The 22,700-nt window shown below is 44.5% G+C and overlaps 1 protein-coding gene across 1 annotated transcript in view; it reads right to left on the reverse strand.

Annotated features, from left to right (window-relative positions):
- LOC121709848 (peripheral-type benzodiazepine receptor-associated protein 1) overlaps window positions 1–20,059 on the reverse strand; it is an 81,635-nt gene extending 61,576 nt beyond the window's left edge. The window contains exons 1-2 of the mRNA XM_042093477.1: window positions 19,839–20,059; window positions 17,753–18,986 (exon numbers count right to left, since the gene is read on the reverse strand). Of these exons, the coding sequence (XP_041949411.1) occupies window positions 17,753–18,814 (1,062 nt within the window). The 5' untranslated portion in view covers window positions 18,815–18,986; window positions 19,839–20,059. The remainder of the gene's footprint in view (window positions 1–17,752; window positions 18,987–19,838) is intronic.
- Between the last annotated feature and the right edge of the window lie 2,641 nt (window positions 20,060–22,700).

The raw sequence follows: 22,700 nt of genomic DNA on the forward strand, positions 1-22,700 counted from the left end.
CAGAACAATGCAGTGGTTCTCCTCCACAGAGTAATAATCTGTGTAGGAGAAAACAGGAAATAGAAATAACTTAACATGAGGGAAATCCCTAAGGCAAAGAGAAAGACAAAGATATTGTGCCAATTAATATGTGTAGGCTAATGTGTGTACCTGTGCATGTGTTATACGCAGAGAGGAGAGGGTGGGGGGGGGTCTAAGAAAGAGAGGACTCTGCCTCAATGGCTCCTCCACAAGTAAACACTGTGAAATTGGGATGATCTAATACTTAATGAGGGCAAATTGGCAAATAGCTGCAATATGACAATATGATATTCAGGTCATAGGAATCTTCTCCTGCTCCGGTTCCCCTTACTCTTGGTTCAGGGAGATGCACATAAGAATATCTTCCAGAATAACTAAAAAGTAGGCACAGCCACCGAAGAGAGCGCTGAGCTCAGGCAACACAGAGAGATAGTGCTTCAACTCATGGGCTGGCAGGCTCGGTCAGCACACAATGGCCGAGCAGACTAAAATAACACGGGAAGGAACAGGAGCAGGAGCAGATGACCACATGGGCCTTTGATGCTGGTGGTGAATAATAAAGAAACGGAGGCCTGGTGTCAGCATATCCTGCTATTATTCACAAATGACCTTTCCACCCCTGCAGGAGGGAGAGACTGTTGTGTCTGAGAGGGCTGTTGGGGCGGGAGAGGACCTTTGCCTGGGGGGCTGAGTGGATGTGGGGTCTGTCAGTTTGAGAGAAGATGACATGACACACTAGGGGAGAGACAAATATCTCTGCTGCTCTGATCAATTATTTACCCTCATGGCCAACGTGAGGCCAAATGCACCTTAACATGCATTAAGGGACCACACACACACACACACACACACACACACACACACACACACCTTCACATGGACTAATACGCACTTTCCTTTTTACAGGCCACCCTGTTACATCCAGTGACCCAGTGAAATAAGTTTCGGGGTGTGTGTGTGTGTGTGTGTGTGTGTGTGTGTGTGTGTGCGCATGCAGCCTAGTTCCAAGATATTAGCACTGGTACAGACAGAGACAGAGCATTTTTCTAAAAATATGCGTCACTGTGTTGGATTCCCCAATCTCAACAGCGTGTGCTTCCCTGGAGCAGGAGGTTTGGACAGGGGGGTCATTACTGAAATAGGATACGATCATGTGGGGTCACCAACCCCCCAGGGGTGACCAAAATGAGAATGACAAAAGTAGAAGGTCACATATTTCATCACCACACACTAGCCTCTACAGAACAGCCCTTCCTACGCAGCTTCTAAAAACAGCTCATCATCTCCTAAAAGCAGCTCTTCTGTGTTGGTGGCAGAGGCCCTGAACAAACAAACACCCACAACCATCCGACTACACACAGGACCAAATCAACAGAGGAACACACCTACCAGCTGCCTGAGGACACACTACAGTGCGTGGAGAAATGGCTGTTTGTATAGAGGCTCTCCTTTACTTTCCTTCTCCAAATACATCTCTGCAAATACATAGACTTTGTTATAAAGACAAGATAATGGGCTTGGAGATACTTTCAGGTCACACAGTTGCACTGTGTAAACATAGCCTACACCGATCCAGAAAAGATAACTGTACACCCTCTTATCGCATGGGAGAGATCCAAGTAGTGCCAGGCCCATTAATTCGGCACGACACAAAGACATTGGACATGGGTGGGCACATGAGACAGCGAGAGACATGCATGGTTTCAGTACAATGCTATAGGCAAATGTGGGCCACAAAGATCTGAGATCTCAATATACGGCGGCAGGCTCATAACAGAGGGTTATACAAGTCAGCAACCTGAAAGAAAACACTGTTGCACATGGGAATGAGTGCTGGAGGGGGTGCATTGTATATTTTCACAAAAGAAGCTAAATTCCTGACGTTTAAATCCAAAATCAGGACGGAAATACACTACCGCTTCCGCTGAGGAGAAACGCATTACGAGATAAGAGGGTTTCAAATCACCGGAAGAGAGAGCCACAGTGCGGGAAGATAGAGATCAGAAGCGTCCCGTTTCCCAGCCTACATTTATGGAGCAAAACAAAAATAAGCCGAATGAGGCCAAAGACGGCTACGTGTTTTGCCGTGTTTTGATGAACTAATTATCTACCCCACAATGTAATCGGTCAATCAGCCTGGCGAAATAGACACACAGACCTCCATTTAAAAGGCTTAGCTATTCCCAGTTGAGCAGGAGGAGCTGTTTGGGGAATTCGCCTGATGCACCACCGGTCGGTTGACTAGCCAAGGTCATTAATATTCATGTTTTTTGCATTCTGATGTGGTTTACATATAAATAAATAAATATGGAGCAACGCTTTGATCTTCTTTCATCAACATTAAGCTGTGTGCATTTTTGATGATCAGAAGTCATGTCTTTGCACAGAGACCAATGAGGGGATTGCATTTAAAAAAAGAGGATGCAGAACTCACAAACACACACATCCTCTGATAGAGAGAAAGCAAGAGCTTCTTTACATCTCTATCCCTTGTCTGGCTTCAAAAGAGCGAGCTTATTTGGAAAACAAAGGACAGAATCAGACTAGACCCATTTCTGCTATCAGGATGGCGCTCAATCGAACATGATCAGAGGGTCCGCAGCCTGGCTGCAGCCCTGTGATGTGTCTCGCCATTCAGCCCTCCGTGAGATTCCCTTGAGACGCACACAGCGCTCCGAGAGCTCAGTGAAGTGAAGCTTGGCTTTTTGACACCGGCGGCTGAGGCAGACGCCGAGAGAACTCCTTTCAAGCGTGTGACTGACACCTCCCGCACTGGCAGACCAAACATGGCAACCAGCGCTCCTGGCTCAGCAACAGAGGAGCCGGCTGCGGGGGAGGATTGGGTGAAAGGCTGGCTGGGGGGTGAGGGAATCTTCACACAACCCCAACAACAGAGGGGAGTTCTGCAACATCTCCCAGCTTTTCCCTCCTGTTCCAAGCAGCATAAGTGGGTCACACGAGCTCCATGGGTTGAATGCAATACACAAACATACAAGCATTAAATATCGGAAAATGTGTGGAGAAAAAGCTTATTGCTGCAGCTTGGTGTGCAAGCTGTACAGGCAAATTCTATTATACCTCGGGCCACCAGATGAAGCAATGCATCACCACTGAAGGGTGATAATATCCCAGTAAATCATTATTCACTAGTCTCCTTTGCATTTTTTGTGTGTATGTGTTACTTCCTGTAGTGTACTCACCTACAAGACTGGGATACCCTGCATAGTCCTTTGCAAGGAACTATGGGGAAGTCAGGATGCACGTTTGTTAACAGTTACAGACGAGTAATACTAATTGGACACAAAGTTAATCATTGGCAGCATGTTTTCCTGCTTGTTTCTTTCTGCTTCACTGAGCAGAAATCTGAACAATTTTCAATTGAACAGGACACTCAGAATGGCCTCTTGGGTGGACTATACTGATAACATGAAAGAGGAACGAAACTGAAAAGTGAAGATTCTGCCCTAAGGGGATTCTGCCTGGTATCCTGTGGCTCCGTTACGGCATGTCTCACGTCGAAAGAGTAAGATACGGAGAGGCAACTCATGAAACATTCAGAACATCACATAGGCATGAATGGGGAAAAAATACTCCGCTACAAAGACTACAAAGAGTAGCAGAGAACTTGGAATTGACAGATCAATCATGAAAAATATATTTGAACTCACACTGTTCACACAGAAATCATCACTTTGATAACAGGAAGTTTCTGAGAACTTTTAGCAGGAGAAAATAAAATTGGAAGAGCAAATATGGCTGGCTGGCTGGATCGATAGGAGAGGACCTCTGAACTGCTGCCAAGCCTCAAGCTTGTGCATCGGTCCCCAAGATGTAATTGAGGGATCACTACTGAGAGGCTAATCAGATCACATGATTAATTGGCTTACTGCTAGAAAGGAGCAGTTCAACTTTCATGACCTCATTCAACCTATATTGTCTATACAAAGTTATGAAAAAGGCAACTCTATTACTCTTGTGTATTACAACTGAAGGCCTTCTGTGTTGAAATGTAACAGTGAGGAAGAGTGAACATTCATTTTAATTTTTTCCCAAAATTGAGACAATTAATTTAAAGCCATCAACCACTCATCACATAGAATTTTCTTTATTAAACGCCTTCGATGCTAGATATTTCTGCCCTCCCTTGAGTAAAACCTAATTAAAAATGACTGATGTTACACAACGTTAAAAAGATGGTGTGCTCCAACAGAATGAGTTTGCCGACATGTCACCTTGCAAGACAAAACAGCAGCAACAATTTGACAGGGGAACAGGTGTGGTGCAGTGTGTGTGCGCGTGTGGGGAGAGTGTGTGTGTGTATGTGTGTGTGTGTGTGTGGTTCTTTCTGCCTAGCACCATGTTTCCTCAGCTCACGGTATTAGCCTTGTGTCAAAGCAAAAAAAACACGACCACACACAGACAGACACAACTGACGGGGCGCTCAAGGTGAAATATCACTAAGGGCAAAAAAGCAATAGAGTTAAATCTTTACAGCTGAACTCGTCTGTGCCCCACCAACACTAAACACTAAATATGTCTGACTTCAAAAGCAGGCACAGCAAGGCATTTTGTTAGAGCTAATCTGGCCTTCAACAGAGGTTGATTGGTGGGGGGTTGAGAAAGATCTAGTCAATCCCCTGGATGATGGAAGGGAAGCCGAACAACAAAAAAGACTCAAAAGAACAAAAAACAACAGGAAGGAGGATAAGGAGGAATGCAATTATTCATGAAGATTGTCGTCACATCAGCGCTGGCGAGGAGAGATTTGGAGGTTGGGGGGGGTATAGCGTGCTCCAAAAAAATGAAGCGTTGAGGATGCACAGGCTCAGGACAGACATGGTCAGTTTCCTGAGATACTGCCTGGGGGCATTCTGACGAAGGCTGGTACGGCCTGCATGTCTATGGTGAGCTCAAGGCCCTCTAATTCACTTTAAAGCAGGCAAATAAAAATGCCCCGTCTTCATTTTACTTTACAAGAACATGTGAATTTATTCATGACCTCCCAGAGCAATTTGGTGCTGTGGAAAGACCTCAATTAAATCTTCAGGCAGGGCGTTAAGGCCATAAAACATGACCAGAGTCGTAAACCATGACCAAATTCATATGAATGCCACCAGAGTTAAAGCCTTGAACAAATTATTCAAGGTATTTTGAAGCCTTAGACTTTCAAATATTAATGAAGTAGTTTTTTTTTTTCAGTTTTGAAATAAATACACAGCACCTTAGCTCTTTAAAGGCAGACATTTATCAAATCCTGTCCCACACCCAAACAACAGCGGGGTCGCATTTGTGAAAAAAATGGTGTACTAATCTAAAACTAACTAACATGACTGCATAGAAAACATTGTGCACACACAAACACACACACACACACACTTGCTCACTCTCACATGAAGGTGAGAAAGGAAGCTCAAACCTTCTTAGATAAAAGACAGGACCCATCCTCTAACACACCTAGGAGTGATAATAAGCCATTACAGTGGGGGTGGGGAACACAGATCTCCCCCTCTCTTTCTCTAGGACCCCCTCCAAATCACCATCCTTTCTCAATTTCCTTTCCTCCGTATCCACAGAAGCATCTGGAAAGAGGCGAGAGCCATTGTCTAACTGACACAGTCAATCACACTCTACCACATAGGGGTCCTCATGATGCTTCTGGGGCGGAGCCCAGCACGTCACGCTGGGGTTCTCATTACAGTAGCACGCCGCACAGACCATGAAACAAAACCACATCACTTCATTATGCTGCCATACTGTGATGAGCAGATAAAAGCCACCCACCCCCATACAGAACACACGCAAACATGTGCGCTCACACACACACACACACACACACACGGGAAAATAAATAGCCCACCTCAGAGGGTAGGGGTGCACAGCAGCAGCCCCCCACTTCCCCGCTGGGTTAAAAGGTCTACAAGACAATCCCTAATCAATCCCTAATGCACCACGTAAATGGGCCTTTCCCAGCCAGCGTGGCCAGATCAGCCACGGACGCTCCCGGCAGAGGCAGAGCAGAAGGCACCCTCAGGCTCCTGTTTATCACTCCGATCCCCCCCACCCCTGCACTTCAAATGCAATTACCCCGTCATGAGCAGCCGCAGGGAACTCGGCACTTCTAACAGGGAGGATGAAATTGGGCGTTTCAGGCCAAAAACAAAATGTACTTGGAAAAGGTAGTTCGCTCATTTAATTACTTTCCCTTCCATTTTAGGGGAATCTGTGAGCTGAAGCATGCAAGGCAGAAGTATCAACTGTGTCGACTTCTCAAAAAGAGACAAAAAGAAATGGTCACACTTGGACATGGTTTGGTGAGCAAATGTAATTTGTATTTGGCCCTAAATCTTCCTTCTCCTTCCCCTCCAATTCAAAATCAAAGCCTAAGCAAGGGGATGAGAGACTCATGGAGGTGAAGAGCTTTTCCCTTCATGTATACAGTACGGACAATGGATACAGTGCAAACAACTGGGTGAGAGTTAGGGTTAGGTTTAGGATTAGGGTTAGTACAATTTCAAATGGAGAGACTAAACATTCTTCTATGAATGCCATGAAGCTCCTGTGACATACTGTATTTAGATGGCTTCATAAGCATCAATTCATTCTTCATTGAGTGTTGATCCTGTTAGCCATATTTCAGCAAATTGTTACAAATTACGCTGACATCAACTAAATACTGTAGTTTCATAGCAAAGCAAAAGCCTGAAATGTTTTCCAGTTGGAGGCTCAAACCTTGTAGGCCAGTAGGGCTATTACACCATCTCACATCACAGAATCTATGCCAGAGTTTGTATGTTTGTGTGTGCGAACACATTTATATATGTACACCAACATTGATAACCCCAGTGAACTGCTCTTGGAGGCTGCTCTGTTGGTGATGTTTCCACAAAGTTTGATTTGTTAGTGATTGTTTTTTTTTTTACGGTAAACAGGCTAGATTGTTGATTGGCCACTGTGTGAATTTTCCTAACTATAGCACTAGGAATTTAACATCTCTCCGGTGTATATTTCAAATTACACTACATGAGCACATACAGTATGCTATACACAATATGTGTGCATGTGTTTTTGCTAGCACATGTAATGACTCTAAAGGCTACACAGTTGACATGCACTGTGCCACTCACAGCCAAAACTAAACACCCCCACAAGCCGGTCGGGGCACAATGACACGGGAACTATGGGAAATCTTAGCACTGCCCTCATTGATTTTCAATGGAACGTCATTAAGTGGATCCTACACTGTTCCACTTCGGCACAGCAGCAGTGAGAAATATGGGTTGAGGTCAGCCACCGCGTCTCTCAATTTAGCAACAGCAAAGCCGTAGTCGACTGTAGCGTACGCCTACCCATCGCACCATCAGCCACTAAGCCACTGCCCTATATAAGAGACAGAGGACCAAACCAGTGCACCGGGACACAGCATGTCTTCTGTGGCCCGTGATCAATCCTTGGATGGGATCCAAATTCAATTTGTGCTCTTTAACGTTAGGACCCGACATGATCAAAACAACATGCACGGAGAAAGAGTACAAGCTAAATGCATCAGTCAGACCACCACCATGTCATCTGCCACTCGCTCATGATTCGTGGGCTCACCGCATCCCAGTTCTTCTGGGACGAATGCGGCTGTTTGTTTGACTTTCACAGCTTTCTGTCTGGCACATCTCCACAGAGAGACACTTAATTACAGTATCTAGGGAAACGAACAAAAGAATGAGCCGATGCACCGTCACTGCTCTTCAGCAGCAATACTCCGTTATTATTCCTTCATCCTTGACATGCTCAGCCTGGGAATACCCATACGAACCGTTGGCAAATTTGGGATTTGCTCTGCTAGTCTGTCTGGCCAAGAGGTCATTGACACCCATTTCCAATGTTCCTAAAAACTGGGCAAGCATTTACAATCGCTAATCCAGCAAGGTCATGTACTGTATTTTCTTTGGAATTGAGTAAACAACTGCATTTAAAACCTTTGTTTACAAGATTTCTGCACTTCTGAAATTATTTGGAAAGAGTTTAATGGACCAAGTTAAATTTAATTTCCCTGATAGTTATGGCTCTGCTGGAAGTCGAAAGTCAATGAGAAGGGTCTGGTGTCAACGGGGCTGTCATACTGCACATGGTCTATAGAACTCTTTAACCTGCTCATCCTTGTGTGTCAATAGAAGTGTACAAGGCTATCATGCATCACACCTACCTTCCCATAGGCTGAAACTTCACAGCCGTTCACTCCCTCACACAGCGAGTGTTGGCGTTTACCAAGAACACTGGATGCTGTAGTGGTAAACTTGGTGGTGGTGCTGGTGGTGGTGGTGTCAGCATCTTGGCTGGAGTCTGCTCCCTGCTCCCCAGTCATCTTCTCCCCATCCTGCTGTCCTGGGGCAGCGGGGGTCTCAGCGGGGCCCCCCTGACCCTCAGGCTCACCTTCCGCAGGAGGTGGCTGCTCCTGCTGCTGCTGCTCCTCCTCCAGGGGAGGCTTTGGTCTGGTGCAGAGGTCGTACATCTCTCTCTCACTTTCTCTATCTTCCTCTCTCTCTCTCTCTCACTCAGGCCGAGCACCCAGGCAGTTCAGTTCAGCCACATGAGGGGCACATCCAATGCAGTGCCAGCGTCACACAAATCGGAGAGCTTTCCAAGTGACACGCTTTCCAAGTGACAAGGATATGGTTGAGGAGTACTAATTAAGTCCAACAACTTCAAAGGAGACCCACGCAATACACTCACCCTCTGATTCTTCCTGTCCGTCACTCAACAGCAATATCCGTCATGAGGGCGAAGGAGAGATGAAACCCCTTTTAGTTACGAGATAAAATCCATCCAGGCTATTTGAGCGTCCAGACCCAAATGAGAGCGATAAGATCGGTTTGCTTGGCTATGCAATTACCAGACTTATCAGAGAGCAAATACAGCACCAATAAGTTTGCCTCAGCCTTTGATGGGAGGAAAATGGCACAGTCACAATGCAGTCTTGTCTGGCAGCTGCTTTAGCCTCAGTGCTGCTGGGGTATCGGTAGCTACGGTCGCATGACCAAAATAACCTCCCTCGGGCTTATAAACATCTCTGTCAACATTTTTAAAAACAACTTACATGTGGTCCTGAAGACCGAGAGAAATTACAGTGTCCTACTGGAAGTTTTCTAAAATAAGACGAGCCCGTCTCCAGAAAAAGCCAGTTATTGCCATAGATCTCTCTCTGCATGTTAAAGCAAGCCAGAGAGAGAGAGAGAGAGAGAGAGGGGGTTAGAAAGAGGTTGTACCACCTTAGAGATGCAGTGATGGTCACACACATACAGCCACACTCACTGCGCTTATGACCAGACCCCGCTCGCTCTCTGCTTCATGGGCTATGGGGCTCTCTCTTCCCTGTGCTCCAGCAAATGACAGTCTACACAGAGCCTGACACAGAGCCCCAAGCTGTCACCACCTCATGCGAATCCAGTGGCGGACGATAGACAACCAGGAGGCAAGCGGTCGTTTTCACATCAGCGGTTCTCGACTGAAAAGACGGAGTGGAGAGATCCAGTGCCACTAACAGGTCTCCTCTTCATTCGTCTCCTCTGCCTGGGAAATGAAGACAGGTGCTGTGTGGGCTCCGTCCATACGAGGCACACATTTCCCGCATCTAATCACGAAGCGGAGGAATCGTGGTCGTCCGTTGCGCTAGTCCGCTCCATGCATTGAGGTTCAATGAACTGCCTAATCACAGTTTGGGGCAGATAACCACATCAAGATGTGAGGAGAAGAAGAAGAAGAAGGAGGAGGAGGAGGAGGAGGAGGAGGAGGAGGAGGAGGGGAGATCTCTGTGTGGGTGAGGGAAATGGGGAGAGTGTGTATGTGTGTTTGTGTTAGAGTGGGGAGGGGGTGGGGCAGATGGGCTCCATCCTCCAATCACAGAAGGGCAAGTTCTGGGAGGGGGCCAATCCTGACTGCATCAGGAGCTCGTTTCCATGGAGATGACGCTGGAATGATGTTGGCTGCCTATTGATTGTTCAAGAGGCAGAGCAGAGCATTGCAGGGAGGCTGGAGTCAAGCTATGAGATGGTGAACGATCACTCCAAAACATATTCACCATCACTATACTCAATATAATTTTTCAATGCATGTTAGCTCTATGCTAAATATTGTATTTAGTAAGGAAGACCTAACCATTGGCTTCATTTTAGTAACACAAATCTAATTTTAATGCAGTGCAAATGCATGTGATCCTCCATATTGCTCTTTTGAATTTAAAAACACATCCTCACAACAACATGCCAGTTTAGTTATACTAATTGTGCCCTGCTGACAGATTAAGATGTCATATGAACATAAAACCTTCACGCCCGTGCCTGATATCAAGATTTACCATGAGACTGTTCTGCTTCTCTTGCTAATTACCTTTCAGCAAAGCAAACTGACAGACGGGGAGCGTCACCCCTGGGAGATTAACTTCCACCAAAATAGTCTGGGCACACACATGCAGTATGCAGATTTAGGAAACACATAAAATCCATTAACACCCAATGAGGTGTACAGAATTCAAACGCCAAGCTGCACTTCATTAAGACCGAGTCACTGTTAAAGGGGGATGGGGGTGGGGTTGAGCGGGTTCTGTGTCGTAGGTTACAGCACATAATCAGTCACTGCGCAGACGTTTGCCTCATTTATTCATCACACTGAACACCCGAGTCATGCTCAGACCGGAGGAAGCCCTGAGCCTTCACCATCCCCACACACACACACGTCTATTAAGAGCTGCTCCCTATAGAGGCATGGGGTCAGATTTATGACTACATTCACCTGGCAGTTAATGTCACCCTGCACACACCACTCCCCTTCTTTTCCCTCATGTCCTCACACTCATGCTGAGTTAGACACGCTGTCCAGCATACTCTGCTGCTGCTGCGGAACATTACCAGGAAACTTACTATTCTATTAGAACATACTGTTGATGTGATGTACCATGGCCTATGATAAATCCATAATCAGAAGATATCTTTATTTACAAGATGTGAACTACCAAAAACCTCCACTGAAACAATACGTTTATACAGGCTTAAATCACATAACAAGATTTAAAAATATTTTTTAAACAAAGTGGAGGCAGCCTATCCCCCAAACAAACACGAAATACAGTAGGGGTGAGCTACCTCTCTGGCAATACTGAAGGTACAGTAGGGGTGAGCTACCTCTCTGGGATGTTTTGTTTGGTCCTTGGTTAAGTTATAATGTAAAGTTTTTTTACACAAAAGCATCTGCTAATAAATATAATGTGTGTTATGTAAATATAAACATAAACACAAACAAATGTGACTTCCTGCGCAATTCCTGACTGCCCCTTTAATTATTCAAATAAATAACGATTTCACCAATGGGTATGACACTGAACCAAAGAGGGATTAGGCAGAGCTTCCTCTCACAACAAAATTATAGCCCACAATCTCTAAATGAAAGCTTTACGAGTTAATAGCAAAACTCATGAATCACAGCAATACTTCTGTCACCTTGCAAGTCTGGGTGTAAGGAGTTTCACTGTCTTAAACCCTCAGCATTCACTATGAAATTGAGGCTAATGAAGGCTTATCGGGGACAGACATACCCTGTGACTCTGCAATCAGCGAATAGGGCCTACGCACATTCCGAGCAGCATGGCTAGGCGAAAGCAAAGCAAGCGAGAGTGATTATCTCCCTAAAACTGACAAGGCCAGAGAATGGGAGGCCCCATACAGCTCCATGATGCTTACCCTCCATAAAACGCTTAGCTGGGGGAACTCATCAGAGAGAGCCTGTCCTGTCATAAACACCTGCGGTGGAGATGGCACCATGCCGAGAGCTGGGAGAGACAGATCGTAGCTCTACCTGGACAGCTCTGTGGGGGTGGCTGGCAGCGGTGGGTGAATCCATGGCATGCATGAGTGAGAATGCTGGTATGCTATCTCATTCATCTACAATGTGAATGAGCTTTTTTATAGCTGTAGAGAACATGAGTCAACAAATTAAAAAACCCACTTTTATTACACAACCTCAGAGGTACAGGGTTGACTGAAATTGTGTGTGTGTGTGTGTGCGCGTGTGTGTGAGAGAGAGTGTCTATCTGTGAGTCTCATGTTTAACTGACTTTAGCCAATTATCCAAGTCACAAACTTTAATAGACCATAAATCTGACTACACTAGCTGAAACTCATTTGAAACAGCTGAAATGAAAACAACACACACTCACAATAGTAGCAGACTAGTTTTTCTGTCATACCAAAACATAGTCAAAGCCACTGAGACCCAAGTCTGTCCTGGGAGTTAATCTCCTTCCTTATGAATAAATTATTCAAGCATTCATTTCCAATTCCTCACTGGAAAATAACTTGTAAAAAAATGTCACACACACACACACACACAGGTGATAAAGCCCTTCAATATAGACACTAAAACACAGAGGTGCTGTAAAAGCCACTGTTATTACATAAGCTGTGCTATGCCATTTATGTTCTCACTTGGATTAAACCACATCCAAACACTATTCGTTTTATGCTCGAGTGGTGAAGAAAAAACAGACCAAGAAGGACAGAGAGGGATGAGGAGAGAGTACAGGGACTGGGAGGAAGATAGAAGGAGGAAGGAGAGAGAAAAACATTGAAAAATGATAGATGGTGATAACCCTGTTGCTCTCCTATCACAGTTCTAATCCACAATTTTTCTTGACAGCAAAACTAATCAGGTGCTGCCTAGCTAAGCACGACCTTGAGAGTAAATCGACTACGGCACAGCATGTTCAGCCTGTCTCCAGCTTTCCAGATTTCTACCTCCAACCTCTCCCCCACTCACTCTATTTCTCTTTTTCTGTCTCTCTCTCTCTCTCTAAAAACCTGACAAGTCTTCTCAAGGTCATCCTGCTCAGAGTCCATGCAAGATTCAGAGACATGACATGTGCTTAGCACAAATCTATGGGCATTAGCATGTTTTTACCATGACCAGTTTGGAGCTGTATCCTGCTGTGTAGCAGGTGCGCTGCTGTTGCTCACTGAAGGAGTCATAACAAGTACATTATTTTGTCTAACAATAATGATGTTCATGTTGACATGGTTTAAATGTTATATGCAGGCAGCAAAGAAATGGCCAAATTACCAACATAAAAAAACAACAGCCGTCACATTTTGTGCTTTTGTTAATGGTCCATCACTTTTGAGAAGCATGAAGCAGCATAACATGACGCAGGACACGAAGCATGCATTTCAAGTCCAGCTAAATCTCACCACATTTTTGGTTCATATTCACACAACAAATAGTGAACAGTGTTAACTGTAAGTATTATAAGGACAGGGTTAGGTTTGTAAAAAAATTACCATGCAGACAGACAACCCAGTGGAGGGACAAAATCCATTATCACAACAATGAACAACTCAGTCGGGATTTTAAAGACTGTGCTTTAAGGCCACTGCTCTTCAGAGAACGCTCTCCTAAAAAAAAAAAAAAAAAACTGCTTTAAATGTCCTACATCTGAACAAAACAAATAGTCCCTCTTTGCCGCTTCGTGCTGTGCCATTTGGGTAGTGCTCAAACTTTGATCAATTATTAAAAACCCCATCCACGAAATCTGTAGTCCATTTTGGGAGGGGTGCTGTACATTGACCCACTTATACCAGTAACCCCACCCAGAGTCAGACCTCCTAAAAATGGTACTGACATTTGACTTTCCAGACCTTCCTTCCATGGAGACAGAAGCCATATTTATACAAATGTATACAAACAGCAGAGTCATGAAATTTGGCACAGGTACACCCATAGTTCTATTAGTCCATAAAAGAAGATTTCTATAAAAAGCAGGAAATGTATAATGTAGTCAGCAAACGTACTATGAATGTTTCAGACTCTAAAATCTTGTTATCAATATAGGCCACTTCGGAAAACATTTTATAATATTTATTTTATTCATTCATTTCACCAGTTAGTTTATGTGACATTTTGCTCTTTAGACTAAGCACTTCTGAAAATTGGGACTGAAAGGTGAGATTTATTATTAGATTTTAATTCAGCACTTTATTGGTTTCATTCACTGGATTCACACACACACAGCATCTTGGTGCATCACTGGCTTTCCAAGTTAGTTAATGTGACATTTTGCTCTTTAGACTAAGCACTTCTGAAAATTGGGACCGAAAGGTTCCCAGATTTATTATTAGATTTTAATTCAGCACTTTATTGGTTTCATTCACTTCATTCACACACACACACACACACACCATCTTGGTGCATCACTGGCTTTCCAAGTTGGCCGTGTGAACCCAACCCATCACAGCAATTTAACTTCAGGGCACAAGCACAGGTCAGACTTCAGCCCAGATTAAAGCTGAGAAGAGAGTGTTGAAATGACATCCGTCACCTAGCCCATGTTTCCAAACACACAGCCGGAGTGCATCTCCTGCATCAAATCCCTTTGGAAAAATACCCAGACCACTCTATCCATCTTCACACTTCAGAGCCTGAGGCAGTGGTAAGGGTGCTCAATTTCCTGAACTTGTCAGACGCGCCCATTTCATTGCTTGAGATCTCACTGCCGAAGTCAATTAATAATAAGCATCACTCTAATTGCACAAAAGTCAGATTTGGTGCAAGGAAGACTTTCACTGCTGGGGACAGTATGACTATTGTGAGTTAATTATCTGCCATATGCGGAGTACTGTAATGAAACCCAGGATGCAATTAATTGAAATTCATTAACATTGTTTTTTTTTTTTTAAGTTACATCTCCGTCACAACACTCAGAAGTCAGAAGAAGAGAGAAAGAAGAAGAGAGAAAGAAGAGAGAAAGAAGGAAAGAAAGACAGAAGAAGAGAGAAAGAAGACAGCTTTCATTCTGTTCATTTGATGATTTAAAAAAATACTTTATTGCTATTGAAGTGCCATCAATAGCACCTAGTATAATGCTAACCTTCGATCAATCATATGTAGATCAATATTAAAAACAAAATAATTTTAAAAAAAATACATAATCAAAAGACCTTGATACTTCACAGTCAATATTATCAAATGCTATATTGGGAAAAGTATTGTAAAAATGGCATATCCCCTTTCTGCCCATCCCAACAACATAAAATAGCGCCCAGTCAGCTAAGAGAGGTTAGGCTATCTTTTCATCTGAAAGCCAATGATTTAGTGTTCTGCTTGCAGTGTGAGGAGCAGTCAACAGGGCGAATGTGTGTGTGTGTGTGTGTGTGTGTGTGTGTGTGTGTGTGTGTGTGTGTGTGTGTGTTGGGGGTGGGGGGGTGGGGGGGTATTTCAGAGGCAGGAGTGTTGACCCACCTGTGTCTGGTCCAGGACCACAGCAGAGCAGTCTGCCTTACCCCAGTGGCATGCAGAACAGTATGTGTGTGTGTAGGGCGAGGCAAGCCCAAGCATCTACTCTAAAAATGCTCACTGGGAATGGCCGAGAGTATCATGGCTGGAGAGACAGCTGCGCATTTGAAACACAACCTGCAAACAGCCATCTCATCCTAGGGTGCTTTAAACTCTAATCCTACACATAAGGAGAAAAAAAAACACCTCAACCTCATTTCAGCATTCAGACAATCAAATCAGCCCAATGAGGAAAAAGGCAAGCATCAGCAAAAGAAAAGCAGACAGAGATGACCAAACACTGAAAACTAAAGACAAGACAAAGACAAAATGACTTGGAAAGGAAGAAGTGGCGGACGGGTTAGTAGGCTATGCCTCGTCCTGCTTCTGCCAGGCGGACGTCAGCACAGCTGAGCCTCTACTCCTCCTGTCCTGTCATTATCTATGTCTACGACCACAGCTCAATTACAGTGACTGACACAAGGGCTCGGAGGCCACAAATACCCCTCAGCTTCAAATAGCAACCACAACAAAGACCGGAATATAAACGGAGGAGACAGGCACATGCTGCTGCAGTGCCGGGCAGGGACAAGAAACAGCTTATGTGGTCCGTCTAACTGATACAAATTAGATTTTCTGAAGCAAGAATTCAAAAAACAAACAACAATAGAAAGTTGTTTGTCTCTTCTAGAAAGAGTTAAAATAGTCTCTTGAAATCACTAAGAATCACAACGAGTAAAGATTGGCCTGTAGCCTCACTTTTGTACATGAGTGATTCTCTCTCTCTCTCTCTCTCCTCTAGCTTTCTTTTCCTCCCTCCCTCCCTCTCTCCTGTATCTTTTTTTCTCTCTCTCTCTGAGTTTGAGACAAATGAAGTCATGCCTCCATGCTCATGTTACTGCTGTGGTGTTGGTGGGTGGGGGGGGGGGGTCCTTCATTATCATAATGGGAGGCAGACAGTGGCATGGCAGCCACAGGGATTCACATTAACTTCAACCCAGGGGGTCCAAAGACTGTTGCATGTGCTGGAGGTAACCACATGCAAATTACTGATAACCATAAAAATGTCAAACACAGTAGCGTGATTTCTATACTTTGATTAATGTAGTAATTTACCAAAAAAAGCACAAAAAAAAAAAGCAGGCCATCAAAAATATTAAGGAAAAAACACAAATCTAAAATGCTAAACTGGCACAAAAGGACATTGTAAATTCCTCTCAAAAATTAATGACAGCCATTAAGAGAGCCACAGACTGGTTGCTCTCTTCATAAAAAAAAAAAAACAACAGAGGGCTGCCATTCTGCCATTCTCTAGGTTGCAACGGTGTGATCAATTATTTACTAAGCTAGCAGGGAGCTAACAGACAATTGTGACAGCACAAAAGGGATAAAAAGGGGGTCCTACAAGTTAGACACTCAGCTTTCATTTTATCATGGATTAGACAGCACCATCTTAGTGTTCTTTGTGACTGTCTGTACTAGACTGTGTGCCACTGTGTGTCAATTTTTTTAGATAATTACACAGAAAATGTCAATATATTGTCTTTATACAGCCTATACTGGAGCTGGATATTCAGGCTAGGGTAAGTATAGGGCTTGATCTGGATGGAGACTGCATGTGCTATGCAGCACTGATATGATCAGGTCCCTAAGCACAAAACCAATAAGGGTGGAGGGTGGTAACTGTTGGTCAACAGCCATCATCCTTTTTCTTTTTACAGAAGCATTGATCTAGAGTGAGCCTGTCTCGAACACGGCTGCAAACCATTTCAGGGTAGCACATCCTGCTCTCAGAAAATGCTTTTTTCCCCCATCTGCTTTTGACAAATGTGACTTGACTCTACAATACTCACCATTATACTATAAGTATGATGTTACAGGACAAAGCACTTACTTAAATGTCTGAGGAGCCATTTCAGCTCTGACTAAGCAGGGGTAGAGCATGGGCAAAGTCAGCTTCTAGCATCAGAAGAGGCACCTCTTCAACTCTAAAACAAATTAAAATCCCCAAAGAATTTCTACTGCTAAGCAGCAGCTCCATCCCTGTTCACTTTATCCCTGAATCCCTTTCAAAATAAAATAGCTCAGTTGGCCCTGGCCCTCCTGTATACCCAAGAGTTTTACAGGGCTAAAGCTGCAAGACTGCATTTTTAAAACTTGGCTCCATCAATATTTATGTTAACTACATCCTGCTCTGAGGCCAGACTATGTATTTCATTGTCAAGGAAGTGCACACTGAACTTGTTGGGAACACAAAAGAAGGAAGTGGACGTCACAGTTTCAACTGGATGACAAACACATTTCGTATGTGCACATACTATGTGGGTGTTGCTAGGTGACAAAGTCTCAATAGGTGAATGAATCAACAACATTTTAACAATGAACTTTGGTTATGTGGCAGTGGAAGTGCAGAGAAGTGGCTTACCATATCCTCCATGTTTTCCTCTGAGCATCTGGAGGGCGTTGAGTTGTCTGGTGAGGGTGACTGTGGCGGGTCCGATGGGGTGGAGGAGAGTCTCGTCTCCCAGCCTGCGTGGGGAGAGGGCTGCGAGGGGAGCGCTTGGCTCTCCATGGGACTGGAGCAGAGCTGCGGCTTTCCCAGCGGCATGGAGCCCCTGCGTCTGCTCCTGCTCCTATTCTTCACGGGCCCCTGCTGGGAAGACGATCGCTGGACCTTCTGGGACTGAGACCTTCTGGCGCGGGACGGTGAGGCTCCACGGCTGCCCTCGGCGACTCTGTGGTTTTCCAGGGAGGCTGAGCGGGAGAGCGGGTGCGCGGAGCTGACCGAGCGACTCCTGGGTGCCGGAGTTGGGGTCTCCCGGGGCCCCTGCTCCGCCTGCTGCGGGCGGCCGTGCTTCTCTAGCAGGTGGCAGATGAAGCGGCTCTTCTCCAGCTCCAGCTCCTGGCGCAGGCCCTGCATGAGCGCCACCTGCTGCCCGCTCGCCTGCCCATGCAGCCTGGCCAGCAGCTCTTCCAGCTTGCGGTAGACGGCGCCGCCACCACCTCCGCCGTTGCCCCGGCCGCCCAGCAGAACCTTCACGCTCGGCGTGTCGGCCTTGCCCGAACTGTCAACGCGGCCGAGCTCCTCGGCCAGGAGCCGCTGCAGTTCCCGGGCCTGCCTGAGGGTGGCGCTGCTGCGGTCCCGCTCGCGGTCCCTCCAGCGGCGCAGCTGCCGGACCTCGGAGGCGCGCTCCCTGCCCAGGACCTCGCGCTGCTGCTGCAGCTCCAAGGCCTTCTGGCGCTCCTGTCTGGAGGTCAGATCCCGCAGGGCGCGCTCCCGCTCGTGCCTCCCCTCCTCGCGCACGCGCCGCAGCTCCAGCGAGAACTTCCTTTGGGCCTGCTTGTGGCGGCAACGCTCCACCTCCAAGGCGGCGCGGAGCCTCTCAATCTCGCGCTCGGCCTCACCGGGGCTGGCGCAGGAACGTGTGGCGCAGCTCGAGCCCCTCTTGGAGGAGAAAACCAGAGAGTTACCCCTGTCCTTGCCCATGGTGTTCCTCGGCTTGAGGCCTTACAAGCTGAAGGCCAAGGCACTGAAGAGAGAGCAGCTCACTCTGTCTCAGGCAGCAAGCATGCAAACAGATGGAGGAATGGAACTCATGCAAAGGGTTATGGGGGTGAAATGCAAACGCATGCACATGCAGCAATAGAGGACTGTTGCACTGAAAAGAGCAGAGATGAATGAAGGTCACACGTAGCAGTGGAGACAGACTCACATTGATTGACAAAATAATAGATTTGCAAATTGCAGCAGTATGACCTTGTAAAATAAAAAAACATACATGAGTATTAACTGTGTCAAGTAATTAGTTGCTTGCAGTTCATTCCTATGAATGATAACATTCCCAATAAAGGGGGCTTAGATACAATAGGAGGACAATCGAAAATCAACTGTACAATCAATCAGTTGTACATCACTGCCTTGACTGAATCGTTTAGGATATCAAGATACTTAGACACTCAGATATGTCTGCATAGATTATTGCTGCCTTGCAAACTAGGCGCTTTATTGATGCTCTAGAGCAGCAAGTTTAACATCCTAGAGGATGGAATCGAGTTGCCATCCGTCTGGCCATTTGAGTGTTGGTAAGTTTTAGTTATTATGAGCTTTAGACGTTTCACCTCTTAAAAACTGAAGACAACAAAAAGGGCCTGAATACTTTAACAAAACTACACAATATAATTAAGTTAAAAGTTTAACACTGCCAGGCACGCCTGTCAGTCGAAGTAACTGCAAGTCTCTCGCGGATAATAGCTTGGTTTAGAGGATAAAGCTAATGTGGCTAGCTGGGCACCTAGCCTCATCTCATCTCGAGGTTTTAAGAGGATTCCTCGAAACGTGCCACAGCGGCTAGTTTTCCTAAATATATTTGCATGCTGAGGATGTTACGCGTAATTTTAAACAAGCCTTTACATGCACTTTAGTGGAAGATGCACATGGTCTACTCTAGAGCTACCGTTAGGTGTCAGGTAATGTAACGCATGGCGAGAAAACCAACAAAACAAACACTTACCTCCCACACTCGGGAGGGTAGCACAACTTGAAAAGCTAGAACATTAGGCTGCTTCGGATAGTCCTCGGATATTAATGTTAACCAGTTGTTTGATATAAGGTCAATTTAATCTTAGTCAGCTGTACACCGAGAACTGTGCATTCTTTTTCAATGAACGCACGGTCAACATCCGTAGGAGGAGGCTATTAAACACCAGTTGCTCCAGGCAATGCTGTCCAGCTGACCCTCTTCAAGGCGTCCCGTCATCAAGATGACTGACGGTGTATTCGCCGTGACAAGAGCGCCTACCTGCGGTCAGATCTGACAGTATCCTAATACAATGGGTTGCAGTGTACTGTTTGGCGAGAGTCAGGTTAGCTTTTAAGTAGATTAATTAAAAAAAAAAAACTAATTGTAAAAAACGGAGTAAACAGCCATATAGGCCTATTAGCCTATAGACATAGATAGCCATAGCTGTAGGCCTACAGTTTTAGTAGACTAGAGCCGGCGGTTCAAACAGCATGGCTACCCTACAACACTGTGAAATCTTTCTCATATCCCTTGGCAAGAGCTTGAGTGAAGGTTGAAAGGTTGAATTAGGCTACATTTAAATTTAGACTATTAAAATCTAGAGGGAAAATGTCTCTCAGCTTATAAACCAATAGACAAAGTGTCCCACAAGTGACTCAGTTGATCTGTTACAATTAGAAGTCTGAGAAGAGGGCCTAACAGAAATAATTTTCTTAAAGCTTTAAAGCATTATCAAACAAATGTAACAATACATATTCATATTTACATGCAATTAAACTGATTAGTTATATACTGTAGTTATCTAGTAGATTTTACCAGGAAAACGATTCCTAGGAATAAAGTCTGTACACCTTGCTGTAAGCCTACCATCAAATAGAAATTGAAAACTATCTGTAGATCAAAATGAGTTTGTAAAATTAAATAGCAATTTGTAAAAAAAATACTTTATAAGATACAATACTTTATCAATGTTAGAATCTTTAAATGTTGTAATCCACTGAATCATATATTAGCTAAAATATTTATAAGAATATTGTTTTGCGTGACACAGTGTGATGGTGTTGCCTCAAACGGCTATGTCTACTTCCATATCTGAGTGAGCTATAAATACCTAAGGCTAAGGCTCATTTATACCTTTGCTTTGTTCTTTTAGGCCCCACTGCAAAATGTATGTTATGTAACATTGTGCTCTTGCACAGGAGATTAAGTGTTATCAACAGAGTAAGTAAGAAATGGCGAAGGAAAAAAAGAAAAGAAAAAATCATTTCTTCATTTTAAATGTCACAATTGTACCCTTTCATGTTCAAACAAACAAAGTTGTGCCATTATTAGAGGCTCAATATTTATTTCAGGTTACTACAAAGGTTATGATTTGAGCCAGATTTTAAGATGTCAACTAGGGGCCAGAGAATTACTAAATGTCAGATAATGAAGCAGTGGGGGCAGTTACATTTTGTTACACCAGGGCCTGAAGATACACTGTAGAAGTGTTTAAAAAGAAATAGAATGAACCTGTTAGTGTCCATGATCCGTCATCAGTTTGGCAGCACGAGTGCACACCCAGTTGTCCCTGTCCCCCTTGTTATTGTTTCTGGGACAGGTACACTGGGGTTTACATTTACTCCGGCACATTCCACTGACACAGGTACATCTCAGCCCTAGCTCCGACAACTGTTTTGATGTGTGACCGTTGAAACGTGATCTGTCCTACGACAGTGGAGGTCTTTTTGCTGCCATCGCTGAGCTACTGTATATGTTTTCATACAGTACACAGTGGTGTTGAGTGTCACTGCTGAGAATTTGAGAGAAGTAATATCATCTGCCATTCCCACCTCTGTTTTCTCTTCCTCCTCTTTCTCCTCATTCCTCCTCCTCTTTTGTCACGCTGGCTGGGTGCCCTGTTTTACCCCATCTGCCTGAGCTTGTCAAGTGGGAAAAATAGTCACACACAGTTGCTCCCATTCCACCACCCAAAACCACCTTGTTTACTTACCTGACCAAGATGAAAGGGCGAGATGTTTGCGCTTTATTCTCGTCGTTTCTCCTTTTTGTCCAGCAAACCATTCAACGCTGGTGGATTCCCATATCCTCACTCTCAGGAAGGACTTAAGTTTCACATGGCTTGGTTCATTTTTACGTCAGGAGCAAATCTCCTGGGATTGGGAAATGGTGACCTCTGCTCTCAGCAGTATGTTGGCTTGCGTGTAAAGCCCTGAATATCTTCGTCAACTTACTCATGGTGACATTTACGTCAGCTAGATTTGGATGATTACTAAATGTAATATAGTACATATGCACACATTATGCATCCTCCTGACCTTATACAAGTATCCTGATATTTTCTGATAAGTTCTTTTGGATAAAAGTGTCAGCTAAATGAATAGATGGAAATGAATGTATGCGCAAGTGCTTCACTGTATCCCCAACCCCATTAAATTAAGAGGGTAACAAAAGGCAAGACTCATAGGCTAATTAGATTCACTAGATTGCAAGACTGTAGCAATGCATGTACAGAAAATGAATAATGAAATTCACAATAGCACGTTGTTTTTTTTGTTTTTTTTACAAAAAAATCAAAATAACCTTATTTAATGCACATCCAAACCCTAATGTGTAAATAAAAGCTGACATTCCAAAATAGACAGAAATAAAAGAAAGTTATACTAGTTTCATTATATATTCATTGTAGTTGTATAGTTTTCGTTATATACTGGTTAAAGAAGACCATATAGGTCTTAAAAATATGACATTTGTAATATGAACCCATGTAGTTAATTTCTTGTAGCACCTCCTTTCGCAACCACTACTTCAGCCAAACGTCTTCTTTAACCAGTGTCTCGCATTTGATTCTGC

The sequence above is a fragment of the Alosa sapidissima genome, chromosome 5 (genome assembly GCF_018492685.1).
Source record: "Alosa sapidissima isolate fAloSap1 chromosome 5, fAloSap1.pri, whole genome shotgun sequence".
In the NCBI taxonomy this organism is placed as follows: domain Eukaryota; kingdom Metazoa; phylum Chordata; class Actinopteri; order Clupeiformes; family Clupeidae; genus Alosa; species Alosa sapidissima.